This window comes from Porites lutea, chromosome 10 (genome assembly GCF_958299795.1).
Source record: "Porites lutea chromosome 10, jaPorLute2.1, whole genome shotgun sequence".
NCBI lineage: Eukaryota > Metazoa > Cnidaria > Anthozoa > Scleractinia > Poritidae > Porites > Porites lutea.
In genome coordinates this window covers 12,145,976-12,167,412 of record NC_133210.1, presented here as the reverse complement: position 1 = coordinate 12,167,412, position 21,437 = coordinate 12,145,976, and the positions used below count along the sequence as shown (strand labels likewise).

General features: G+C 39.8%; 2 protein-coding genes and 1 long non-coding RNA gene across 3 annotated transcripts; all 3 read left to right on the top strand.

Annotated features, from left to right (window-relative positions):
* Positions 1-366: 366 nt before the first annotated feature.
* Positions 367-4,815, top strand: LOC140951024 (uncharacterized). Its single transcript, XM_073400247.1, has 3 exons — positions 367-777; positions 1,542-1,778; positions 2,857-4,815. Exons 1-3 carry the CDS (start codon positions 447-449, stop codon positions 3,201-3,203), a joined length of 915 nt encoding a protein of 304 aa, XP_073256348.1. The 5' UTR covers positions 367-446; the 3' UTR covers positions 3,204-4,815.
* A 5,662-nt stretch (positions 4,816-10,477) lies between these two features.
* Positions 10,478-11,843, top strand: LOC140951150 (uncharacterized). The gene is made up of 4 exons (XM_073400368.1): positions 10,478-10,649; positions 10,875-11,023; positions 11,139-11,337; positions 11,703-11,843. The coding sequence occupies exons 1-4, from the start codon at positions 10,540-10,542 to the stop codon at positions 11,722-11,724; spliced, it is 480 nt and encodes a 159-aa protein (XP_073256469.1). The 5' UTR covers positions 10,478-10,539; the 3' UTR covers positions 11,725-11,843.
* A 2,518-nt stretch (positions 11,844-14,361) lies between these two features.
* On the top strand, positions 14,362-17,298 carry LOC140951153 (uncharacterized). The gene is made up of 2 exons (XR_012167256.1): positions 14,362-14,669; positions 15,882-17,298. It is a non-coding gene; the product is annotated as an uncharacterized lncRNA (long non-coding RNA).
* Positions 17,299-21,437: the final 4,139 nt, after the last annotated feature.

The window sequence follows — 21,437 nt, the reverse complement described above, 5'->3', positions numbered from 1 at the left end:
CTTCGGTGCATTCCCTGAAAAAGCGGATGTCGTGGTTTCGACGAAACTGCACAGTTACATGCGTGAAGCAGTTTGTGAACAAGTCACGCAAGTCGGGAGAAGTCACGAAAATCGATCAAAACTTGCTTTTCAACAAATAAATATTTGTCAGCGAGGATTATTCCCAAACGATGAATGAAAAAACACATAAAAGAGTTAAATATCTTATTTTTGGGCTATAGGTGTGAATGCATTTTGGAAACCATCTGTCCGAAGACTCAAATGTAGGAAGAATATTTCTCGGAAAAAGCTTTCGTGACGTCAAAGTGTTATGTATTCAATGGTCCGAGTGAATCGACCCTTTTCTTTTGGTGAATGCGTCGCTATAGCATATTATCCCCCGTTTTGGCAGGAAAAGAGATGCCTTTCAAGAGAGAAATAATCATCTAATTCCTAAGAAAACGATCATGGCGCCGATCGAGCCTCCTGCGAGAGAAATAGAACAGCTTGTTGAGAGATTAATAGAGTACAGAGTTGGCGCGTACGAGCGGTTTGATGATGCCCGGCACGGGGAAATGGATGGCTTCCGTTTGAATATCGTACTGTTTGGAATGGCAGGGTCTGGAAAATCAGCCTTGATTAACACCATCTTCGAATGCTTGGAGACGGGTACACGGCCTGCCGTAACCCAAACGACTGGAAGGGAAGGAACGAAGATTTTAGAAGCTTGTGATCTGCCGAACTTTGTCACCATCTATGACACTAGAGGATTTTTTGATCTTGGCAGGATAGAGGAAGGTACAAAATCTTTCACTCCTAAATCATTTTAAATTTGGAAAATACGGTATGTGTTTTTTAATCCGGCGTGTAGAACCATTATTTTTGTTTCTTAACCAAGTGGAAAAATTCATAAAGTGAAACTGATAGCGTTGATGTTTCACTAAGCGATACGTATAACGACAGCAACTGTAAAAACCTCACTTTCCTGGAAATTTTATTTTGTCCATCGTTTTTGCTATTTTGAGGATAAAACAAGAAGTTGAGAGGGATGGGGTGAGGGATGTTCTAGTAGATGCGGAGGGTGACTGTACTTGTCTTGATTCCCGGAAGGACCCCGGAAGCAAGTCGTTTTTCAAAGCTTTATTATTTATAGGTAAAGTTGCAAGCATAAACATTAGGGTTGCTTACCATTTATGTGGGGAAACCAAAAATATATTCCATTCCGTTGGAAAGCTTCATAAAATATAAGTTCTCTCCCCACAATATACCCACACAAAATCAAGGACAAGGGGTGGTCACTGATACAACGCCTAGTGGTTTTATTGCTCGCCAGTCGCCACAGAGAGGTCTTTCCGTTATTCGTTCATACGATTTGTGCAAAAGAAGGCAAAATCTTCTCCTCAGTTATTCCAAGACTTTGAGTGTTGACCCTCTTGGGAACTGAATGGGGTCTTGGGCTGTTAACTCTGCTGCTCGACCATTTAAACTATACAGCTTTCAGTACTGGATAAGTGATATTGGAGGAAACTTAAGTCTAAAATACTTATGTTTCGGTTGTATAGGGGAGCTGTTTCGCATTATTTATGGCATTGAGCGACCTGGAGATGATCTGACGCGAGATTACACGAGTGCTGCAAAAGCAGTAGAAGGAGGGGTCGGTGCTCACAGGCTAAAAAAAAAGCCCATTGCTGACCAAATGCATGTGATACTGTGGGTGATTAAAGCTAACGATGTTAGATTTGAAACTGGAAAGTACCAGGAGATAATCAAGTTTGTTCAACACCAGATGAGAGAACAAAGTGAGTCCTTAATATTTCTCAAACTGAGGCACATTTCCTATACAAAGGTTCTTTTTAGCGGCTAAATCGACAAAAAAGGGTTTAACTCAATCCCTTAATCCCCCCAATGATCCCCGCGAATTTCGAATAATCCCGATCGAGAACACTAGATGCTTTTCAGAAAGGGCTATGCAGAGGACCGTAGCCTGTTCCAGGCGTTCAGATTGTGGGGACAGCGCCAGGTGGCGTAAGCAGCGAGGGGGTGGAGAAGGAAGTGATGGCTAAGTTCCTGCCTCTCTCCCTCTCTCAGGCTTCTTATTTTGTCTTGCTCTTTGACTCAGCACCCCACTCTATTATCTGAACGCCTGGAACAGGCTGAAAAGCCGAGACTTCATCTTATTTGAAGAGCCAGTGGGAGATAGATGGATAGGTAAATTGGCACGGTCCCAGTAGCACACGAAATCCGAGTGAAATGCACTTTATTAAGGCAATGTGTAGAGAAAAAAAAGTCTTCTTTGGACAAAACGGATCACGGGGGCTGAGGGGGGGGGGGGGGGGGGGGGGACGGTCTCCAAAAATTTTTTTTCGGCCATGACACATGACACATGTTTTATTTATTTGGAGTCTTATACAATAAATAGTATATCAGCTATTTCCAAATAACTAAAATTTCAAACAACAAAAAATTCCTAACCATATGGCTAATAAGTTATTAATCAATTAAGTCCTAGAGTATTTACTTTTTGCCGTCTTCCCCTTTCCTTTTTTCAAAGCATTCGAATATATGTTTTGCTATTAGCCCTTCGGGCCTAAGTTTGGTCTAGAAATAAGTGGGGGGGGGGGGGGGGCGGGTGCCCCGGGTCCCTCCCCTGGATCCGCCACTGACATAGTTTGAGCTTTTGATAAGAGAGAAATGGACGGTGGGAATTAGGGAGAGTGAGTACGAGGAATGCGTGCGAAACATGCAGGGAGCCTTCCTGTCCCGCCTTAATTCGTCCTTTCTCCTTCCTGCAAAACGCCTGCCAAGCAAGCTACATGCGACTGTCAGCCTGATGTCTAGTTTGGTTTTTGTTTTGTTTTTCTGTTTCTTTTATCATAGTTATCACGATCATTACGGTCATTACTTTTGACGATGAAGTGCGGAGTATGCCAAACCCTGGCGAACAAAGAAAAAAGTTAAAGGAAGCGGCGAGAGATGTCACTGGAAGTGAGCCGCGGAATGTCTTCATGATCGCGAACTCGATACCTGATAAAGAGTTTGACCCAGCGTACAAGAAGGAAGTGCTGAAGATGTTAGAGCGAGCTTTGAAGTGTGGAGAGCTGTCGGTCAAGATGAGACAGGCTCAGAGGGAAAGTCTCAAGAGATCCACATCCGAGCCTCGAGGTAGAGCTGAGAAAAGCCCTGTTGAAAATACGGAGCCTCCTGACTACAAGAGCTTTCCATGATTAAAGTAAATTTTAGGCACACTTTTCCATTGGATGCCATGTTTGTTTACTTATTTAGCTATTCGAATTACTGGTTCCTTTGACAAGAGTTGAAAGTGCTGTATCATACATTCCGGCTAAGAGATAGAAGATGAGCTGAATAAGTTGTGGGAAAAAGCTTAAGGCAATCGATGAATAAGTGGGGTTAGTTTCTATAGGAACAGTGCATGTTGTTGCTCCGGTAAGGGGCAGTTAAAAAAAAAGATTTGGTTTAATCAACTAAATTGTTATGGTAGATTGGTGACCGTTAGTAGTTTCATACCTTCCTGTTGGGGCCAATGTACCCTATCAACTTAGCTGATAAATTGGGAAAAAACATCTCCTGAGCACATTAGAGATAGTCCCTAGCTTATGGCTTCTTGGTAGATGGGTCTCTAATTCCTTCTTGAAGAGACAGATTCTAACGGCGGGGTAAGGTGCAAAAAAATATACGAGTCCAGGCGCCCACCAATTTCGATATATTACAATTCACGCTACTTAGACGACATGTCTTTGTCCTTGAGACTCGCTATCATGCTGAATTTTAATAATTCAAAAGTGGCCTATTGGCCTCTGGCGATGAAGAGAAGACTAAGGTCGATCAGCGAGTCTGTTTTGTCAAAAACCAGCGACATTCCAACAGTGAGCATTATGTGCAACCTGCCTTTATGGCTTAATACTTATATTTTCTCAGGGTCCGAAAAATCTTTCGGGCACGCTGGCGCAACAGTGATATACAGTTATTTCGAGAAAGGTTGTCGGAAAAAAATTTGCACTCGACAATCCCGAAAGGTGATATGGGATATGATCAATACGCTTTTCCTAACGACCGTAGCTGTCGAACCTACTTTGGCTGCTTTCCTTTGGCATTGGCAAACATAACATCGCAAACATCCCATACCATTCTTTCAAATTTCTTTGAAGAACAGTGCACTCAAACCCACCCGCAATACCTTTCAGGATTGTCGCGTGCACTTTTTCCGACAACCTTTCTCGAAATAGCTGTATATAGGTGTGACTGCAGGTGTAGATGCGGTTCAGTTTCGTCAGCATAAATGTTGTTCATGACGTAGTACTCATATTTTAGGAGGTATGTAAACCCTCTTTTAATTCTACCACTTTTCAGTTGTTTTCTGTCTTCTATCAAGACCGTGTATTTCAGTGCGAGATATGCTGCATGGCCCGAAGATTTAACGTTATAAATGTTTTGCAAGTGAACTTTTGTTTTCGGGCACGATTAGCGTAACGGTGGTAAGGATAGGTGTGATTGCGGGTGTAGCTAGGGCTGCAGTTCAGTCTCGTCTGCAAATTTGTTTACACTGTAACAATAAACCAACTTCAAATAGTGTAGGTTAAACTGACTATGTCGAGTGTCGGATGAAAAACAGAATTTCCTGTTTAAGCCGGCTGGAAAGCGGGAAGTGAGCCTCCTCACACCGGAAAATAGTAGGAGGTGGGGATAAGACACAATTTCATTTAAAAAAATTACAAAAAAGAAGAATTTTACAACGTAATTCAATTATGTAGAAGTGCATAAGTGATTTTAATTTTTTTCTTCTTCATAATGGCTAGAACAGAATAAAAATTAAGTTGTTAGCTATGCTTGTGTTTTATTGTGTTGGTTGTACCAGTGTACTGTCAATCATTTAAAAAAACCCAAGATTTCCAAAGCGTTTAGTCCACTGAGCAAACTAAGTATTAAGTCTTATTCAGTTAATTAAGGAAAGTAAGGAGGTTATTCATTACTGGTTGAAACTGCCTCACACCAAGGTTGTCATAGCAACCTATAACATGAACAATTCGCGTCCACTTCCGGTTCAGTGATGTTCTGGAAAAAAGAATTAGTTGGAGATACACTGAAACAGATGAATCGAACCCACGCTGGGCCCGGCAGCAGAATCTTGTTCTGAACTAAGGCTTTACTTTAGAGAAACACTTTTAAAAAATTTTCTGTGTACCTCGTAAGAGCCATACTGTAAAGGTGTACGGAAGATTGCCAGGGGTAAATAAAAAAAATCTTCAGCTTTCGGTTTATTGAGAAACGCGGATCGGAATAATCATGTCAGGATAAAGTCTGAAAGAACGCCCTTTGGGTTCTGGTGACGTTTTCACTGTCATCTTGGTCGTGGTTGCTTGAACTACCTAAAAAAGAAATATTTGCAATGGGTGCGCGCGCATTCGCGGATGGCGCCTTAACATTTCCGGGAAATGCCCAATTAAATGACCACAGTCAGCTTGCAGCTATCAGGCGATCCGACCTGTCGTACCAGCAGAAAAGGTTTTATCTTTTTAACTGTGACAACATTTATAGTTTAGAGACAGTTGAGAAGCTTTTGCTTGAGGCAGGCGACAAATATGGCTTCAAAATCTCGGTTGATCTTCTATGTTTTGGCCTGCAACGAATGACTGAGGCTGTGCGAAAGGACATTACCTCACCTGGTAATGCATTATGCTATCTTTGTTGTTCATGCAGACGAATCTTGTCTTTCGATCAACGAAGACACCGCTGGGATTGGTTACCAGAGGCTTTACCGTGCTCTGCTTCAAAAAACAGGTGGGTTTTAATGTAGCTCGCACTGACTTCGATTGTTTCTGCGGCTAAACTTCAGAACAGTAGCATTGTATATATTTCATAAATTCAACGCAGACTTCATTTAATACCCGTCAGTAAAGAGTCTTCCAAAAATTAACGCATAGATAATGGTGATATGAAAACAGAAAATCATTTGTACGTTTTATAGAGCCACGTATGCATAAAGCACGGCGGAAGTGCTACAACAATTTTCGATATCTAACTTCTAGGTCATGTGACGGAGTGCCACGTAAAGAAATGATGGTCTGGCGCGACATTAGAAAACCGGAAGCATATCTTGGAGAGATTTCGCAATAGTGTCCAATGTTTTTCATAAGATACAGTATTTAGGTGACAAGAGCGGAAGCATTTCTTGGAAAGCCTCAGCCATGACAGGTGACCACTGAAACCGGAAGCGTTTCTCAGAAATGCGGAAGTGTTACAACACTTTCGATACCGAAAGCTATCAGGTGACAAGGGCGGAAGTATTGCTTGGAAATACCTTAGGCATGGAAGGAGACCACTGAAATCGGAAACGTTTTTCGGAAAGATTTTGTAAGACTGGATTCAACATAAACTGTAGAAAATTTAGCAAACACACACCCGCGAAATTAAATGATTGATACTTTGATCGTAATAAAATAGTGGGTAGGATGTAAATAGAGCCATGATAATGAATATGTTGAAATCCTGACCTCCCCGTGAGCCAGGTTAATTTGTATCACATCAAAACTCTGTATGGAGTTATGAATATGAAGTTATATGTGAACTGCGGAGTGAATAATTATAGAGGGTCTGAATGGGGAGGGGGGGGGGTTCACTTGTCGGTTGTCGGTTAAAATTCAGTTACTTTGTCGGCAGTCGGTTAAAATTCTCGATCTTTGTCGGTAGTCGGTTAAACTTTTGGACTTTTGTCAGTTGTCAGAAAATCTCAGTTAATAAGTAAAAACGCTTGTTAATTATTAATATTTTTTATGTATTTTCCCCAGTTTCAAGACTTTGATCCCTAAGGAAAGAGTAAAACTTGTAAGAATGCATCATTTAATTGCACTTAAACTTCATTATTATTCATTCAAAATATTTCCCCAATTCTGATTGGCTATTTAAAAAGCACAGGCATAATTCACCATAACCAGTTACTGATGACCAAATTTGGAAGAATTTTGTGTTTAACGAGGAAATGACGTCAGAAATGCAGCGTTCTACAGGTTAACGCACCGTTAACAGAGAAGACCTGGGGACGAGATTGAGTTGTTTTCTTTGTAAAAACTAAAATGGCAGACACTTCACTCGTTTCAAGAGTAAGAACTGCAGCTGGAACTAGGCGAAATAATGGCTAAAAACATAGCAAAAACAGCAAGAAGACAACTCGGAGGGCGACATCTGCTATTTGGAGAATATTTGCGGAGTTGGACAAACCTAAACGTAAACTATCGAAGATAAACTTAACATCGATGGAGGTAAGCTTGTTTTAGCCATGTTTTTAAACTAGGAATTATTTTGAATGAATAATAAAACATTTATTGAATTCGGCTCTCGGAGGGTGTTATCCGCCTCGGCCTACGGCCTCGACGGATAACACCCTCCTCGATCTCCACAATTCTTCATAAGATACTCAGCCTCATTCATTAATTGTTAATTAATTCTTGTTTGTTTATGCAACACGATCGTTTATTTCACCATTGTTTGCCAAATGAATAGTAGTACTGATAAAATCACCAAATGCGAACTTGGTTTCCCTGTCGACTGCAGGGCACAGTAAAAAGCAATTCATTAATTAATCAATGGACTTTTGCCTTTTGTATACATAAATTATTAGCGTAAAACTGCGAGGGGTGACAAACTGCACATCCATACCTTTAATGTTTTGGCTCTAACAAGCATGACCTTAGCCATAATTTTCCTTTCTCAAAGAAATAGCACTTTAGGTAGTTCTTGAAAAATTTGGCAAGGTACTGGTTGGTTTTGTCTGTTCCACTTTTTCATTAAAGCATCTCAGACACTAAAGGCTGGTATTGTGTAACGAAAGGCAACATTTCTTTTCAGGTCTTCCTTGTTGTTTTGTTTCAGGAGAGCTGACTTCCTTTCTGTGAGTTTTACTTCTAATAGTGATTTTTCTTTCAAAATTGTGTGGCTAGCCTCTGTCCATCAAGCGCTTTTTGAAACTTGAAATACTTTCTTAGAGAAGTTTGTTCGTGGGATTCTCAAGGCTCCCCATTTGTCAAATCCATTTTAACAATTGGTGGGTGATAAGAGGTGAAAATGTATATAATGGAAGGTTTCCGTTAAAAATGTCGTCTTTACGTCAAGGATAGCTTTTTCTCATTTTTCGTTGAATGTTGTGCAGCCCTGGTATACAACCGTGTCTAAAAAGATTGTCTCATTGTTAGATGTTTATGCCGTGAATTTCATAGTAGGGTGATGTATGAAAGCTACGAATTCTGGTTTACTTATGTCCCATAGAGAAAAAATGTCATCTATGTAGCGTTTTAAAACAGTTTGTGTAAAGACGGTTTTGCTTATAAACTCTAAATTTCAATATATGCCATGAAAATGTTGGAAAGAAAACTGCTGTCTTTGTGCTAATCGTGGTTAGCCGTGGGTTTGTACTGATAGTGCTTCCATTAAACTCGAAAGAATTCTCTTCGAGGATTAATCTCAGCATTTCTCGGACTGAAACAAGAAACGTTCGGTTTTTTCACTTATAATTTGTCTTTCAATAAAATTTATAAAGTCGGTAGCGTCTTTGAGGTGTGACTTCTGAGATTTTGATATTGGTTGTAGCATTGTTACTGTATCAACAAAAGAGGAAACTCTTTCCGTTAGACCATCTGATGATTGAGTCATAAATTTAAAGAGGTTACTTCCTAACGGCTAGAAAAAAAAAATAGTAAAATGCTCTTTTTTTTTTCTGAAAACAAATATTGATAATGTCAGCCCATGTCGGTAGTCGGTTAATATTTTTTCCTGTCGAAAGTCGGTAATTTTTTTCCTCGTTTTGTCGGTAGTCAGTAATATTTTTCGCCCTTTGTCGTTAGTCGGTTAACCCCATTCACACCCTCATTATATGAAAGTAGGTCATCGCAGTTAAAGACGCAACTTTTACAGTGCCGTCTATAACTGCAATGATCTTCCTTCATATAATTCTTCACTCCGCAGTTTACAAACATGATTTTCATATATTCAAGCTAGCTCATTCTCTCTTGCTTCATCATTATCCTTTCAGGGGTTTATAATGAACCAAATCAACGACCTGCTCCCAGTTGTCTTGTTAGCTTAAAGTGCCCATCACCAAAAATTTTTTATTTTCTTATCTGAAACTATACCTTATTAAAATAACTTCTGCGAAAAAATTTTGCGATTTGAACAAAAGCCGATTTTTTTACAATTTTTTGAAAACGTTCAAATTGGCCGCCATTTTACACACCATTCGTCTTAGTCTTCTCTCGGAGTATGACGTCATATGACGTACTTTAAGGAACATGTGACTTTATCGCAGGTAAACATTGAAGAGTTCTGGCAGGTTTCTTTTCGCGAAAGTTCACTTTTTCCCGTGCAAAAGGTCAAAATGCCAGAAAGGTGCGTTGCGGCGAGATGTAGCAATGTGTCTAACCCTAAGAAGGGAATAAGTATGCATGAAATACCGTTTTTTGGGTCGACTAACCCCACAGCCCAAAGAAGGCGAAAGCGATGGGTTGGCTTTGCGCTTTCGAAGAGGAAAGATTGGACTCCGGGGAAGACGTCCTCCTTGTGCTCGCTTTATTTTAGAGAGGACAACTTCAGCTTTCGCCTCGATTCGGCTTTGAAACATTCACTGAGGTCCGACGATATAGGAACTTGTGTATTTCCTACAATACACGCGAAAGAAGAATTAGAGGAACCACCTTCCAAGAGGGAGAAGCGCATGGTAAGCAACCGACGCAAATGTGTGAAAATTTACCTATTGCCACGTGCTTTTGGTGGTTTTACAAATGGCAAGGATTCAGACTCCTTTCCGATATATGCACAGAGTTACACACTTAATTTTCTTTCTTGTTTTTGTTTATAATTATAACAGCTTGTAAGATCTGCAAAGTCTCGTTTGAGAACACTCCACGAGTCTGCAACATCAACATCAGCTTTACGGTCGAGCCTTTGTAGTCCTTCATCAAGTACGCAGCTAGAAGTGGTAAGATGCTGTTGGATTTTTTTCTTTTTTTTCGCTTTCGTCCTAGGCAGTCTTTTTGTGATCATAGGACATGGATCAATCCTGGTATGTGTAATTTGTATTATACATGACTTTTAAGCTCTATATTCCATTTTAACTGTCCAAGACGAAAAACTGAACATAATTTTGCCTCCAATGTCAATTGTGTGTAGCATATGTCGAGTTTTTGTTAAACATGATTAATATTTTCTTGCATCATACTGAAAATTCAAGAAATTGTTTCTTTTGGCAGATCCTGACATTTACAGTAAATTTGTGAAAAATTCAAAGCTTTTCTTACAGGTTATGTACACTTACTGTAGATTCAATAGAACATCTATGATAATATCTATTCACTTTCACATCAGGAAAGTGCCTCACATAGGTCAAAGGCCCTGTTTACACTTGCCCCGTTGGAGATCCATGTTGTTGTTTTACTTTTAAGTAAATGTCTGAAACAAGTTTATTTTATTTTAATCACAATATTTCTATTTTTAGCTCACTTAGTATATGAGAAAGTAAAGAAAGCCCTGACCTCTGACAGCCTGAAGAAGGGAATCATGAAAGCATCCCTGTATGCCCAGACAGACTACCTGGAAGGGTTTCATTCTGTCCTTAACTTCTTTGCACCCAAGATTATTGCTTATTCCTATCTTGGAATGTTCTGCAGGTAGGCTAAAATGTTACTTTTTGACTGTGTAATAGCATCTTATATATACCTCCCCTAGCATTAAAGACTCTACAGATTATTAATGTTTTATTTGCCAGTTGAACAATAGTGTATTATTTTTGGTTTGCTTGGCCAGGAAAATGAAACTTTTAAAATACTATCATTGCTCTTTAAATAAAAATATTAGCAACTTTTGATGATATGCATATTGTTCTCATGCTGTAGGCACATACTAGCTGCATTACATTTTAACTTCAATTTACACCGTGATGACAAAGTTAATCAAGATGGAAGTGTCTCGCTGAAAGTGACATTCCCCAAATTCAAGAATGGCGAAGCAACTGTGCGGAACCGCAAGATTGAGCCAAACTTTGGTATTTAACCACCATTCATCCAACAGTTAAAATAGCTTTCTGAGTATCATTCTACTTTTTTTGTTTCATACTTCTTCAAAAATTATTACCTTGTTTTTGTTCAATGAACATTTAGACTATGTTGGAGAACTCTTCAAGTTTTACATGACCCTAAGCAAACAGCAACTTCAAGATGCATGCAATGACATGAAGAAAATGGTTGCTCAGCCAATGAACAGCATGTTGGATAAACAACCCAGGGAAGAGGCCATCAGGATGATAGGAAAGAGGATGAACGTGGTTACAACAGCTGTTCCCCCCCACAGCACCATCTGGTATGTTTTTTGGAACTTGAAGCAGCATTGTTTAAAATCTAAAGTTGTAGATTGATGGCAGGTGAACCTAGTGAGGCTGATCAATTCCCTTGAGGGGAGGCTTGGTGATCAATCCTCTTATTTTTTAGCAAATGGTTTGAACCCAGGAGTCTTTTCATGCATTTCTGTATGATTGTCTGCTTTAGTGTAGTCCTGAGGAGGACTTGTTTTACTTTGCTGATGTTTAGACAACCTGTGCAGAAGTAAGTCATTTCAGGGTCCTTTGCATAAGCAAAGAATTATACTTAAATGAAGGTTCGCTCTGTCAGAAAAAGAAACATTTTATTCTATCATCTATCCTTATCTCAACACATTTTTTATTGCAGTGCCAAATCAGACATGGGGTGAACAAAGAGAACGGCCTGCAAGACCACGCCCTGTTTGCTCTTTATGCAAGAAGCCAATGAGAGGACATAGTGCCGTCTTAGATTGTCCAAGAAACAATAAAGAATAAGACATTTTTATTCTGCATAAAAATGGAAGAAAAGGGATTTGTTATATAAACAGATGTGAAATACTAGGGAATCTTTACAGAAAAAGTTGATCCCTAATCTAGTCAGAAATTTTACTCAATTATTGCACTCTATTTTGAAACAAGTCATATTTAAGTCTTATTATTGTCAACACTCCTAAAGAAATTTTTTTAAAATGACCACACATCAATCAATATCCTCAATTTTTTGGTTGTCCTGATTTCCAGGTTGAAAAGAATTAACTTTTTAGAGTGATTGCCATTGGTGAAAAATCCCAAAGCCCTTGGCATTTAATTGTCATCTTGAACGAAATGTTTTTAAAGGTTGGTATGTTTGTACAGAAACCAGACAGCAGCTACTACATGGAGCATAGAGATTTTAAACTGTTACCAAATAGCAAAGTTCACCATATGTGATTTGTCTTCACTACTGTTATTTACAGTTTAATAAAAGAGAAGATTGGAACTTCCCGATAAAATATTGATTTTAAAAATTAACAATAATTGGACGATGTTGAGCAAGATTTTGTGATTTGTCAGTGGCGAGCAGATGAAAGCCAAACACTGAGGCAAATAATATTTATTATTGATCTGTGAGACACTGACAAATCACTATATTTTGCAATAACTGAGGTCAATAATATTGTTTTGTCATTCAATCACCAGTTTTTTTATTTGCAGCAAAGCAAAGTTGGATGACATTGTCCTTTAGTAGACCATCATTAATTTTTTTTTGTAGGCAGTTATTTGCAGGTCACGTGGTGGGCACGCAGCCATTGAAAAGGAAGGAAAATTTGCAATGAATGATAATTACAATTCATTGAAAAAAAAAATTAGTGCCAAGTTTAAACTACAGGGGAATAGGTACAAGTCTCCTTAAATGGATGGAAATCAATGAAAGCAAATTGGCTTTTTACAACTTTGAAATAAATAACCTTAATTTCAAGTTCAGGCTCAAGATGTTCATAGCATTGAAAAAACTTGAAAAAAATGTGATAAAGAAATTCATCATGTGGCCGTACAACTTGTGACAGCCCCAAATTCCATGCTACCCTTACTTAAATGTACTCAGCTGCATTGACTAAATGAATGTCTGTAGGGGAACTTAATCTTCCTCTAACTAAAAACCAGCTAGTTGCTCGTCCTCCTTGGTAAGAACTGATTTCTAAATAGCAGCATGTGCACAGGCAGGGAGAGGTATCCTTTTTTTTCCCAGGTGTTCATAGACAAGTCTCGTAAACTCCCGGCAAGCAATTGATCGGAGATATCTACAAAAAATGTAAAAGAAATGTTACTGCTGTAGAACAGATTTTATACGTCAATATCAGTGTTACATTAAAGTTGTACAATTAACCCCGAGAAGTAAAGAAAATGAAGGGTTCTTCGCGGACAACTTCACTCGACATGGGCCTCAACACAGCCTTCTAGCCACTAATGTTTATGAACAGATCACTGCTACAAATTCCACAAGTACACGTAAACGTAAAATATAGACGCGAGTAATGCCGCAAACATTGAAAAGCTTCTAAACTGACTCGAGAGCAATGTAGAAGATGATATATAGTTCTTTTGTTGCTGCTGAACGTTCGAAGCAGTGGCCCGCAGAACTATCGAGAAAACTTACCAGTCAGCCACACGAACGCAGTTTTCAAGACTCTTTTCCAGCTCTTCTAAGTTCTTCCAACTGATCTCTTTCGGCTTGTTCACGCCGACTGTTTTGCAGCCATTGATCAGCTAAAGGCTCGTCTGCGTACGGCTCGAGCGAATCGTCTTGTATGTTGTTTTCTGTTTCTCATACGACCGCTTCTACCTCGATGGTCTCGTCTTCACTTCTTGATTTTTCACTTTCTGTTTCAAAAAAACTTTCTTCTTGCGAAGACATAGCGATTCAATCCTTACCTGTAATCGATCTTTTTTGTGTACAGCTGGTGAAGGCAAGGTAAAGCGAGTTCCTTAACTTACGTCACATGACGTCATAGCCGAGCCTGCTAGTTTGCGTGATCAGCGGCGCGGGTGTATCGCAAAAAAGTAGACTTCAAAAAATTGTAAAAAAATCGGCTTTTGTTCAAATCGCAAAATTTTTCCGCAGAAGTTATTTTAATAAGGTATAGTTTCAGATAAGAAAATAAAAAATTTTTGGTGATGGGCACTTTAATTGGTAGAGCGCTGCCCCGGTATCACAGAGTTCAAGGTTTCGAATCCCATACAGGCTTTCTTTTCGCAACTTTGATCGATCAAAAAACTGGTAAATCTCTGATCGGTAGATGGATGGTCGCCATGGATCAACAGATCGTCGGGGCTGGTAGATCGATGGAAATCAGTGTTATTAAGCTCCGTTTTTTGCTACTCGGCATAGAAATATCAGTTTACAGGGGTGTCCATTGTCATCTCTTCACAGGAGTGATGAAGCACTAACCACGGAGCAGCCGAGCCTCCCTTACGGTGAATCAAAAAAAATGAAAACTGTTTGTACACATGTTTCCGTGCCTATTTTTTTCAGATAACAATGTGTTGATCGTGATAGGCGGAGACAGTTACTACAAAAATGAAGACGAAGAAGCGCGGTCTGTCATCTCGCGCTGGACAAAAAGGAAGGTGGCTTTGCAGTTCGGGGAAGAGTATCTGGACGGAAGGCAATTAAGGCTTTATTTTCTTTTGGAATAAAATACACCGACCGATCCACGAGGAAGCAATGCGGCATTTTCTTGATCCTGGAAAGAGGGGATCCAAGTTTGAATACGCACCTTCCAAACTCTTGCCGAAGCCAATACCGCCTGTGGAGCCTCGACCAGGCAGTGCAGACACAGATCTGAGCAGAGAGGTAGGCTATACCCTCCCTCTTACCAATAATTCTCGGATAAATCCTTTCTACCCTCAGATAGCCAAAATTAGGATTGATTCCACAGTCACACCAGCTAACACGACTCCACCGTCCACTTGTCTCTGTGAGTGAAAGGCTCTTTATTCATTGCTGTGGTGGGTGAGAAAGGAGTATACAGCTATTCCGATAAAAGGTTACCGGATAAAATCCCAAAAAGTTATATGGGATATGATCAATACCCTCTTCCTGACACTGTAGCTGTCGAACCTACTTTTGTTACTCTCCTTAAGCAAACGCCAACATATCTCCTTGGCCTCTAGTGCCATTCTTTCAATTTTCTTTGGAGAACTTGAGAGTGAACTCAAAACCAGCCACAATACTACCTTTCGGGATTGTCGCTTGCACTTTTTCCGACAAGCTTTCTCGAAAAAGCTGTATATTAGTCACGACCACTCTCTTTCCTTATTCACCTCTTTGTGGGTGGCCGACTACTACTTGAACTACTCGTTTTCATGTCTTCACTTCTTTGGTGTTAATTTTTTCTAGCAAGCAAATACCTGCACTTTCAGCTCGATTTAAAATGAAAAGAAGTTAAATGGAAATGGTCCCATACGCGATACTCCTTGATGGCTAGTTCAGTCGCGTTTTCCGTTTTCCACAGTTGAGACGCCTAGGAACGAGGCAGCTTTAAATACCTAACATCAACTGACAACATAGATGCAATGTGACTACCTCACTGCATTTGTGGTTATCTGCAAACCTCTTCAAAATTAGGTCAACGGTAGCTATTTTGAATTAATAGTAAAAGTTGTCATCACATTAAACTTATCAGAGATCATAAGTAACGTTTCTTGACTCCTCTCATTGGTGGGAAACAGTTCTGTTTTTAGGTGTCATTTTACCGTGAAGTAACCAATGAAAACTCGTAATGTTGAGAAAACTTTTTCAGCTGTATAGAGCCTTTTCACTCACGAGGCCAGCAGGTATAAATGGCCGCCGTTTTATTATTTTAGAACACTAATAATGCGGACGTGAAGTCATGTGTAACTATGAACAATGGTTTTTATTTCGTGTATGGGTGACACAACTGATCCTTTTTCGGAGTATCTTACCGGAAGGATCAGTCGACAAAAGGTGTTTGAAAAGAGTCTTGAGTTATATTATTCATAAAACTATACCTAATGAAAACTGATTTTTTGACTCCTCGCTTAGTCGTCTTTGGTAGGAAGTGACAAGGCATTCCTTATCCCCGAGGACAATGAAGAGGATACTGGTACCCGCAGAAGATCCTTCAGCGATCGGTATAAGACAAAAACGGGCTTGGAGGAAGGCATTTATGGAGGAAAAAAATACAGTTTCTGTTTCAAGCATATCTGTATCCCACCAGGGAGTAGCGATGTATCCATTTTTAGAATCCAACGTCATGCGTCACTGGCACCAGCGTTAAGTCTGTGAAAACGTAATGGCGTTGGTACATGAAAGTTCCTCTTAAACAACGAAAATAAGGTAGCACATCCACATGGGGGTTCCACTTCGTCTGCCATTCCTGGTCGAATTGGAATTTGAAAATGTTGTTTTTTGAAGAGTGGGGAAAACGGGAGTACCCTGCTCCTCCCTTGCTCCGAGAGGAGCAAGAACCAACAGCAACCTCAACCCATGCATGCACATATGTTGTCGACACCGGTAAATGAACCCGAGTCTCATTAGTGGGAGGCGAGTCCTCACCACTTCGCCAAGCTTGCTCCTCTCCCTCGTTCCCGATTATGGTCTTTTGTATCCGCCTTATTTACTTCCTCTCCATGACTTGCTTTAGATTTTTCGGTGAAAAATTACTCGGTGAATGAAAATGAAAACTGATGCATTGAATGCGATGTATACACTATATAACCGCACGTTACAGAGGTACAGGGGTCGGACGGCTATGCCATGCCTATGACTCGATCCTAACAAGGGCGAAGTAGTTGTCAATGAATACCACTGCTCGGTCGATATGTTTGTGCTCAAAGGTACTGGCAATACCGCCGCGTAACCTCAGGTTAGCGTACCCTGACCACTATATTCAAATGCTTCGTCTAAAAGTGAAAAGTGGTTACGACCAACTGAAAACAAATTGTAACGCGAGTGAACCTTTGACATTGCAGCTTTACGTTCTGGTGCAACAGCGGCCACTTGCCAAGGAGACAATTATCTACTGAAGGCAAAAGTGAGTTATGAAAAGATTTCTTATGAAGATGGGGATGTCCTGCAGAGAAAGCCAGGATGACGACCTTCAGAGAAACAGAAGTCAGATGTGATGGAGGACCTGAAGTCTGATTCTGTCTGTATAGTGACGTTTTACCAAACTGTGGATGGTTTAGTTACTTATTCCTAGTACAAGCCAAAACCTCTCGACCACAGGGGCTTCTACATATATTTCTTGATTTGGAGATGTATAGTCTCGTGTTTTGGGCGCCTTTTTTCGGCTGTTTTGGTCGGTGCTCAGAAAAATGTAGTGGCCGTTAACTTTAAGACAATCAGCAGGTTAAATCCCTCCAAATTTTCTCACAAAAAGCATCAAGTAAAAGGATGATCTAATGATGTCAAGAACTGAAGTAATGTAAAGGTAACAATAAAATGATAAAAACTCTCAGCTGAAGTCAGAACTTACTGGGTAGAGAGAAGGGTCGCAGCCATAGGAACGAGAATGAACAGGGTAATGTAGTACCGCCTACCAGGTCTTCTCCTACTAATTTTCTAGAAAGTAGTTCTAGAAATGCAGACTGAGGGTCACCTCCTACATGTACAACTAATTAGAAAGTTGTCAACAAAAATCAGTCTTTGGATAAACTTTGCATAGTCAAGTAGGTAGTGTTTCTGATTGGTTGAAGCAAATTTCCCTCGCGGTTCGAAAAGTCGACTCTGCAACCAAGGAATCTGTTTTCATTTGAATCACCAAAGAATACAATCATAAATAAAACGAAAGTTTTACGTCTTTCATACAAACCCTATGAATCGTTACCAAAAGAATATGTTATTGTATCCCCTTATCCATGCATGCCTCCTTTTCCACTTGCCAACGAACCCGTTTTAAAGATTCCCCGTTTGAAAGATTCCCGCTTTTAAAGATTCCCCGTTTTAAAGATTCCCCGTTTGAAAGATTCCCGCTTTTAAAGATTCCCCATTTTAAAGATTCCCGCTTTTAAGGATTCCCCGTTTTAAAGATTCCCGCTTTGAAAGATTCCCCGTTTTAAAGATTCCCGCTTTTAAAGATTTCCCATGATTCCCGCTTTTAAAGATTCCCCGTTTTGAAGATTCCCGCTTTTAAAGATTTCCCATTTTAAAGATTCCCCGTTTTAAAGATTCCCGATTTTAAAGATTCCCGCTTTTAAAGATTCCCCACTTTAAAGATTCCCCGTTCCCTGTTCCCCATTCCTATTCTCCCATTCCCCGTTCCTTGTTTTAAAGATAGCCGTACGATTTCAGTATTTTAAAAGTTATGACAGTTTGTATCAAGGTATATGCCAGCTTCTGCGATATTTTCAGCTCTAGTGTTACGGATCTATCTCAAACAGATTTTGTCAAAAGGACGGCTTACCTAATTCGTTACTGGCACTCACTCACAAATTGAGCCACATTCCAATCCCTGGGATGCCATATTCCTTAAAATTCCGGTAAATGCAGCTGTAAATGTGCTTTAGAAACTGCTGCTATGCGGCATATTTGAATCCCAAGTGGAGTTCGAACAGGTGAAACTCGGTGTCAGTCGTTTCGAGCTTAATAACTCTGTAAAACAACTTTCCAGAGGTGAGAGTTTGCTCGAGAATCAGAAAATTAGTTAAGTAGGTTTCATTTTGGGTCAGAAAATTGAGATTTAAGTACAACGACTTCGAATAAACCTGCCATTCAACCAGTTTTTCCCTTTTTCGATTATGAGCACGGGAAAGGAACTAGCAATTATCGACAGCATTTAGTTGTTTTCAGTTGTTCTGAATATCTCTAATGATTGTCATTGAAAACAACACTACATCTGTTTGCTAGGAGAAAATTTCCCGCAAAATTCTTGTTGATGCCCGTGGATCACGTGCACCTAATAGTTTGCTTCAGCTTTAGCCTCGATTATGGTCGGCATGGTCTGGTCCATGATTTCCCAAGTGAGCAACAGTAAACGTCCGAGAGCCTTTGCAACGTTGTTTTGTCGCGAAGCATAACGTCGATGAGCGAAGTAGTTCGTGAAGATTTCAGCGATGAAATTGATCAATGTCCTTCTTAATAAGCGTTCCTGTTGTAAGCGTAAACTGTCTTAGATGCTTCTGGTATCGGTTATTCCATCTCAGCCAGAGGACATAAAAGACTGCTCTCGGTTAGCTGGAATAGTCGGCGTCTTAGTTCTGCTTTTTTTGAGTTTTTTTTTTTTTTCTGGAGGAATTAAGATACGATTAGTTGGTCAGCGTTATCAAGGTACTCGCCTTCAGAAATAGCTTGATATTGGACTGTACTTTTTGTGACTTAAGGAAGAAAGAAATCGGAATTTTTATCTTTTTTAACTGTGATAAAACGTACAAGCTTGATGTAGTTCGAGAAGCTGTGTAAAGTCGTCGAAACGAAACTGAACTTCGTTTTTCCCATCCTGTCACATTACTTTGCCCTTCGAGAAATGTCTGAGGTATGTACGGAAGCCTGTAAGGGACATACGAGATACGAGATAATTCTAGATGATTTTTTTAAATCCAGGCTAAGTTCGAGAGAAAAATGGGACATGCGAGATAGGAAATGCGAGATGCAAGATAAAAAAACGAGGTGTGAGATGAGAAGTGTGAGATGTGAAATAGAAAATGCAAGGTGACGGTGTGAGATAAAAAATGCGAGATGTGAAATAGAAAATGCGAGGTGTGAGATAAAAAATGTGAGATGTGAGATAGAAAATGCGATATGTGAGATGAAAAATAGGGGATGCGAGATAGAAAATGTTAGATGCCAGACACAGAAAGCAAGATAAGAATTTAAAAGGGAGAAGATAAGACCACTGGAAACCTCGCAATAAATAGTTGTTACACTACCCCCCTTCAAAACCATCGTTCACAAGCCGATGTACGTCCGCCTCCTTCCGAGCAGAGGCTGTCCAACAAGGATCACCTACAGAACTTTTAATTGTAACATGGGCATAAACGAAACAAAAATTACGTTAAGCTCACTGTTCTATTAACAGAGAATACCGTAAACTTTCGCTTATAAGCTCTCCCAGTTATAGGGCCATCTACTTGTAACAATACATCCGGTTGTAATACTCCCAGATATACGCCCCTTTAAGCTTGCAAAAAAATGAATTCGATTTTTACAACGTTTTGAAGGTTTGATAAAAAGCGAGTAAATTCAAAAAATATTTTGATGAGCAATGCAATGTAGGGCTTTTAAAATGCTTTTTTTAGTCCGCTTGTAAGTCCTCCATTCCTATATAATCCCTCTTAATACCTCTTACAAAGTTGTAGAAGCCCAAGACTTATGCGTCGAAGTTTATGGTGTGATTTATATGGGGTTTGTTGGTTTGTTGGGGAGGGGGGGGGGGGGGGGGGAGTAGGTATAGGAGGCTTGTAAACGGAGGAGACTTATTACCTAGTAAGACTATCACTTGTGAATTATCAATGGACTTTGAAGAGAGAGGGCGGGGATGGGTACAAACAGACCTGACGAAAAACTCAAAAACAAAGACATTCGTAAAAGACGTTCGTAAAACTGATATGGCGGATGCCACTCACATTTGTACTGAATTAAACACAAAATCCTGAAAAATAACTACAATCCTGATATTCACGTGCGGCCATTTGATTGTGGTATTTGTTTCATGGAAACAGCGACTGTCTTAGACACCCCCTCGTCGTCTTTGTCAGCTGCCAGGCCCTGTTGAGGTCACGAAAGGGTAGCGCGTGTTTACAACAAGGCGCATATTTAACTCAGCATCTCGCACTTTTTTAATCTCGTACCTCCAATTTTCTATCTCACATCTGGCAATTTCTATTTCGCATCTCAAATTTTTATCTTGCATCTCGCTTGTCAAATTTTTTATTTCGCATGTCACATTTTTATCTCACATTTTGCATTTTTCATCTCACATCTCGTATTATTATCTCGCATCTCGCATTTTTTTATCTCGCATCTTGCATTTTCTATCTAGCATCTCGCATTTTCTACCTCGCATCTCGCACTTTTATGTCGCATCTCGCATCTCGCATTTTCTATCTCACATCCCCCATTTTCTATTCTTCATATGGCTCTTTTTTATCTCGCATCTCGCATTTTTTATCTTGCAACTCGTATTTTTTATCTCGCAGGTCGCATTTTTATCTCAAACTTAGCCTGGATTTTTTAAAACCATCAAAAATTATATCGCATCTCGCAGGTCTCCTGTAGGCTTCCGTGGGTATGTGAAAACAAAATTGCCCAGTCCATGCACACGAATCTCATCTCTCCATCAACGAAGATAACGCCTGTATTGGACACACCTATTTCAATTAAGGTTGCTTCCGTTAACCATGTTTCATAGCCTGCAGTGCACTCTGGTAAACCCTTTTGTAGCGGCAAGTTTAGTCCTGTTCACGTTCATTGAAATAATGGACACCATTTGTGAAAAGGCGTTCAAGAGCTTTCAAGTCAAATGGCTGCTAAAATTCTTAAGCATGAGCGAGCTGAAAAATTTCATTTTAAAAATCTCATAGTAAAAAATTAGAAGCCTCTTCTTTTTAATAACATTAAATGAATAGGGGTTTACCGCCTGATTAAGCTGCGTTTTTGCAT

Excerpts from the sequence above, each read along its gene's own strand:
- LOC140951150 (XM_073400368.1), top strand. The coding sequence starts at position 10,540 with ATGAAAGCATCCCTGTATGCCCAGACAGACTACCTGGAAGGGTTTCAT. Across the intron at positions 10,650-10,874 it reads TATCTTGGAATGTTCTGCAG|GCACATACTAGCTGCATTAC; the intron begins GTAGGCTAAAAT and ends CTCATGCTGTAG. Across the intron at positions 11,338-11,702 it reads CCCCCCCACAGCACCATCTG|TGCCAAATCAGACATGGGGT; the intron begins GTATGTTTTTTG and ends TTTTTATTGCAG.
- LOC140951024 (XM_073400247.1), top strand. The coding sequence starts at position 447 with ATGGCGCCGATCGAGCCTCCTGCGAGAGAAATAGAACAGCTTGTTGAG. Across the intron at positions 778-1,541 it reads TCTTGGCAGGATAGAGGAAG|GGGAGCTGTTTCGCATTATT; the intron begins GTACAAAATCTT and ends TCGGTTGTATAG. Across the intron at positions 1,779-2,856 it reads ACACCAGATGAGAGAACAAA|TTATCACGATCATTACGGTC; the intron begins GTGAGTCCTTAA and ends CTTTTATCATAG.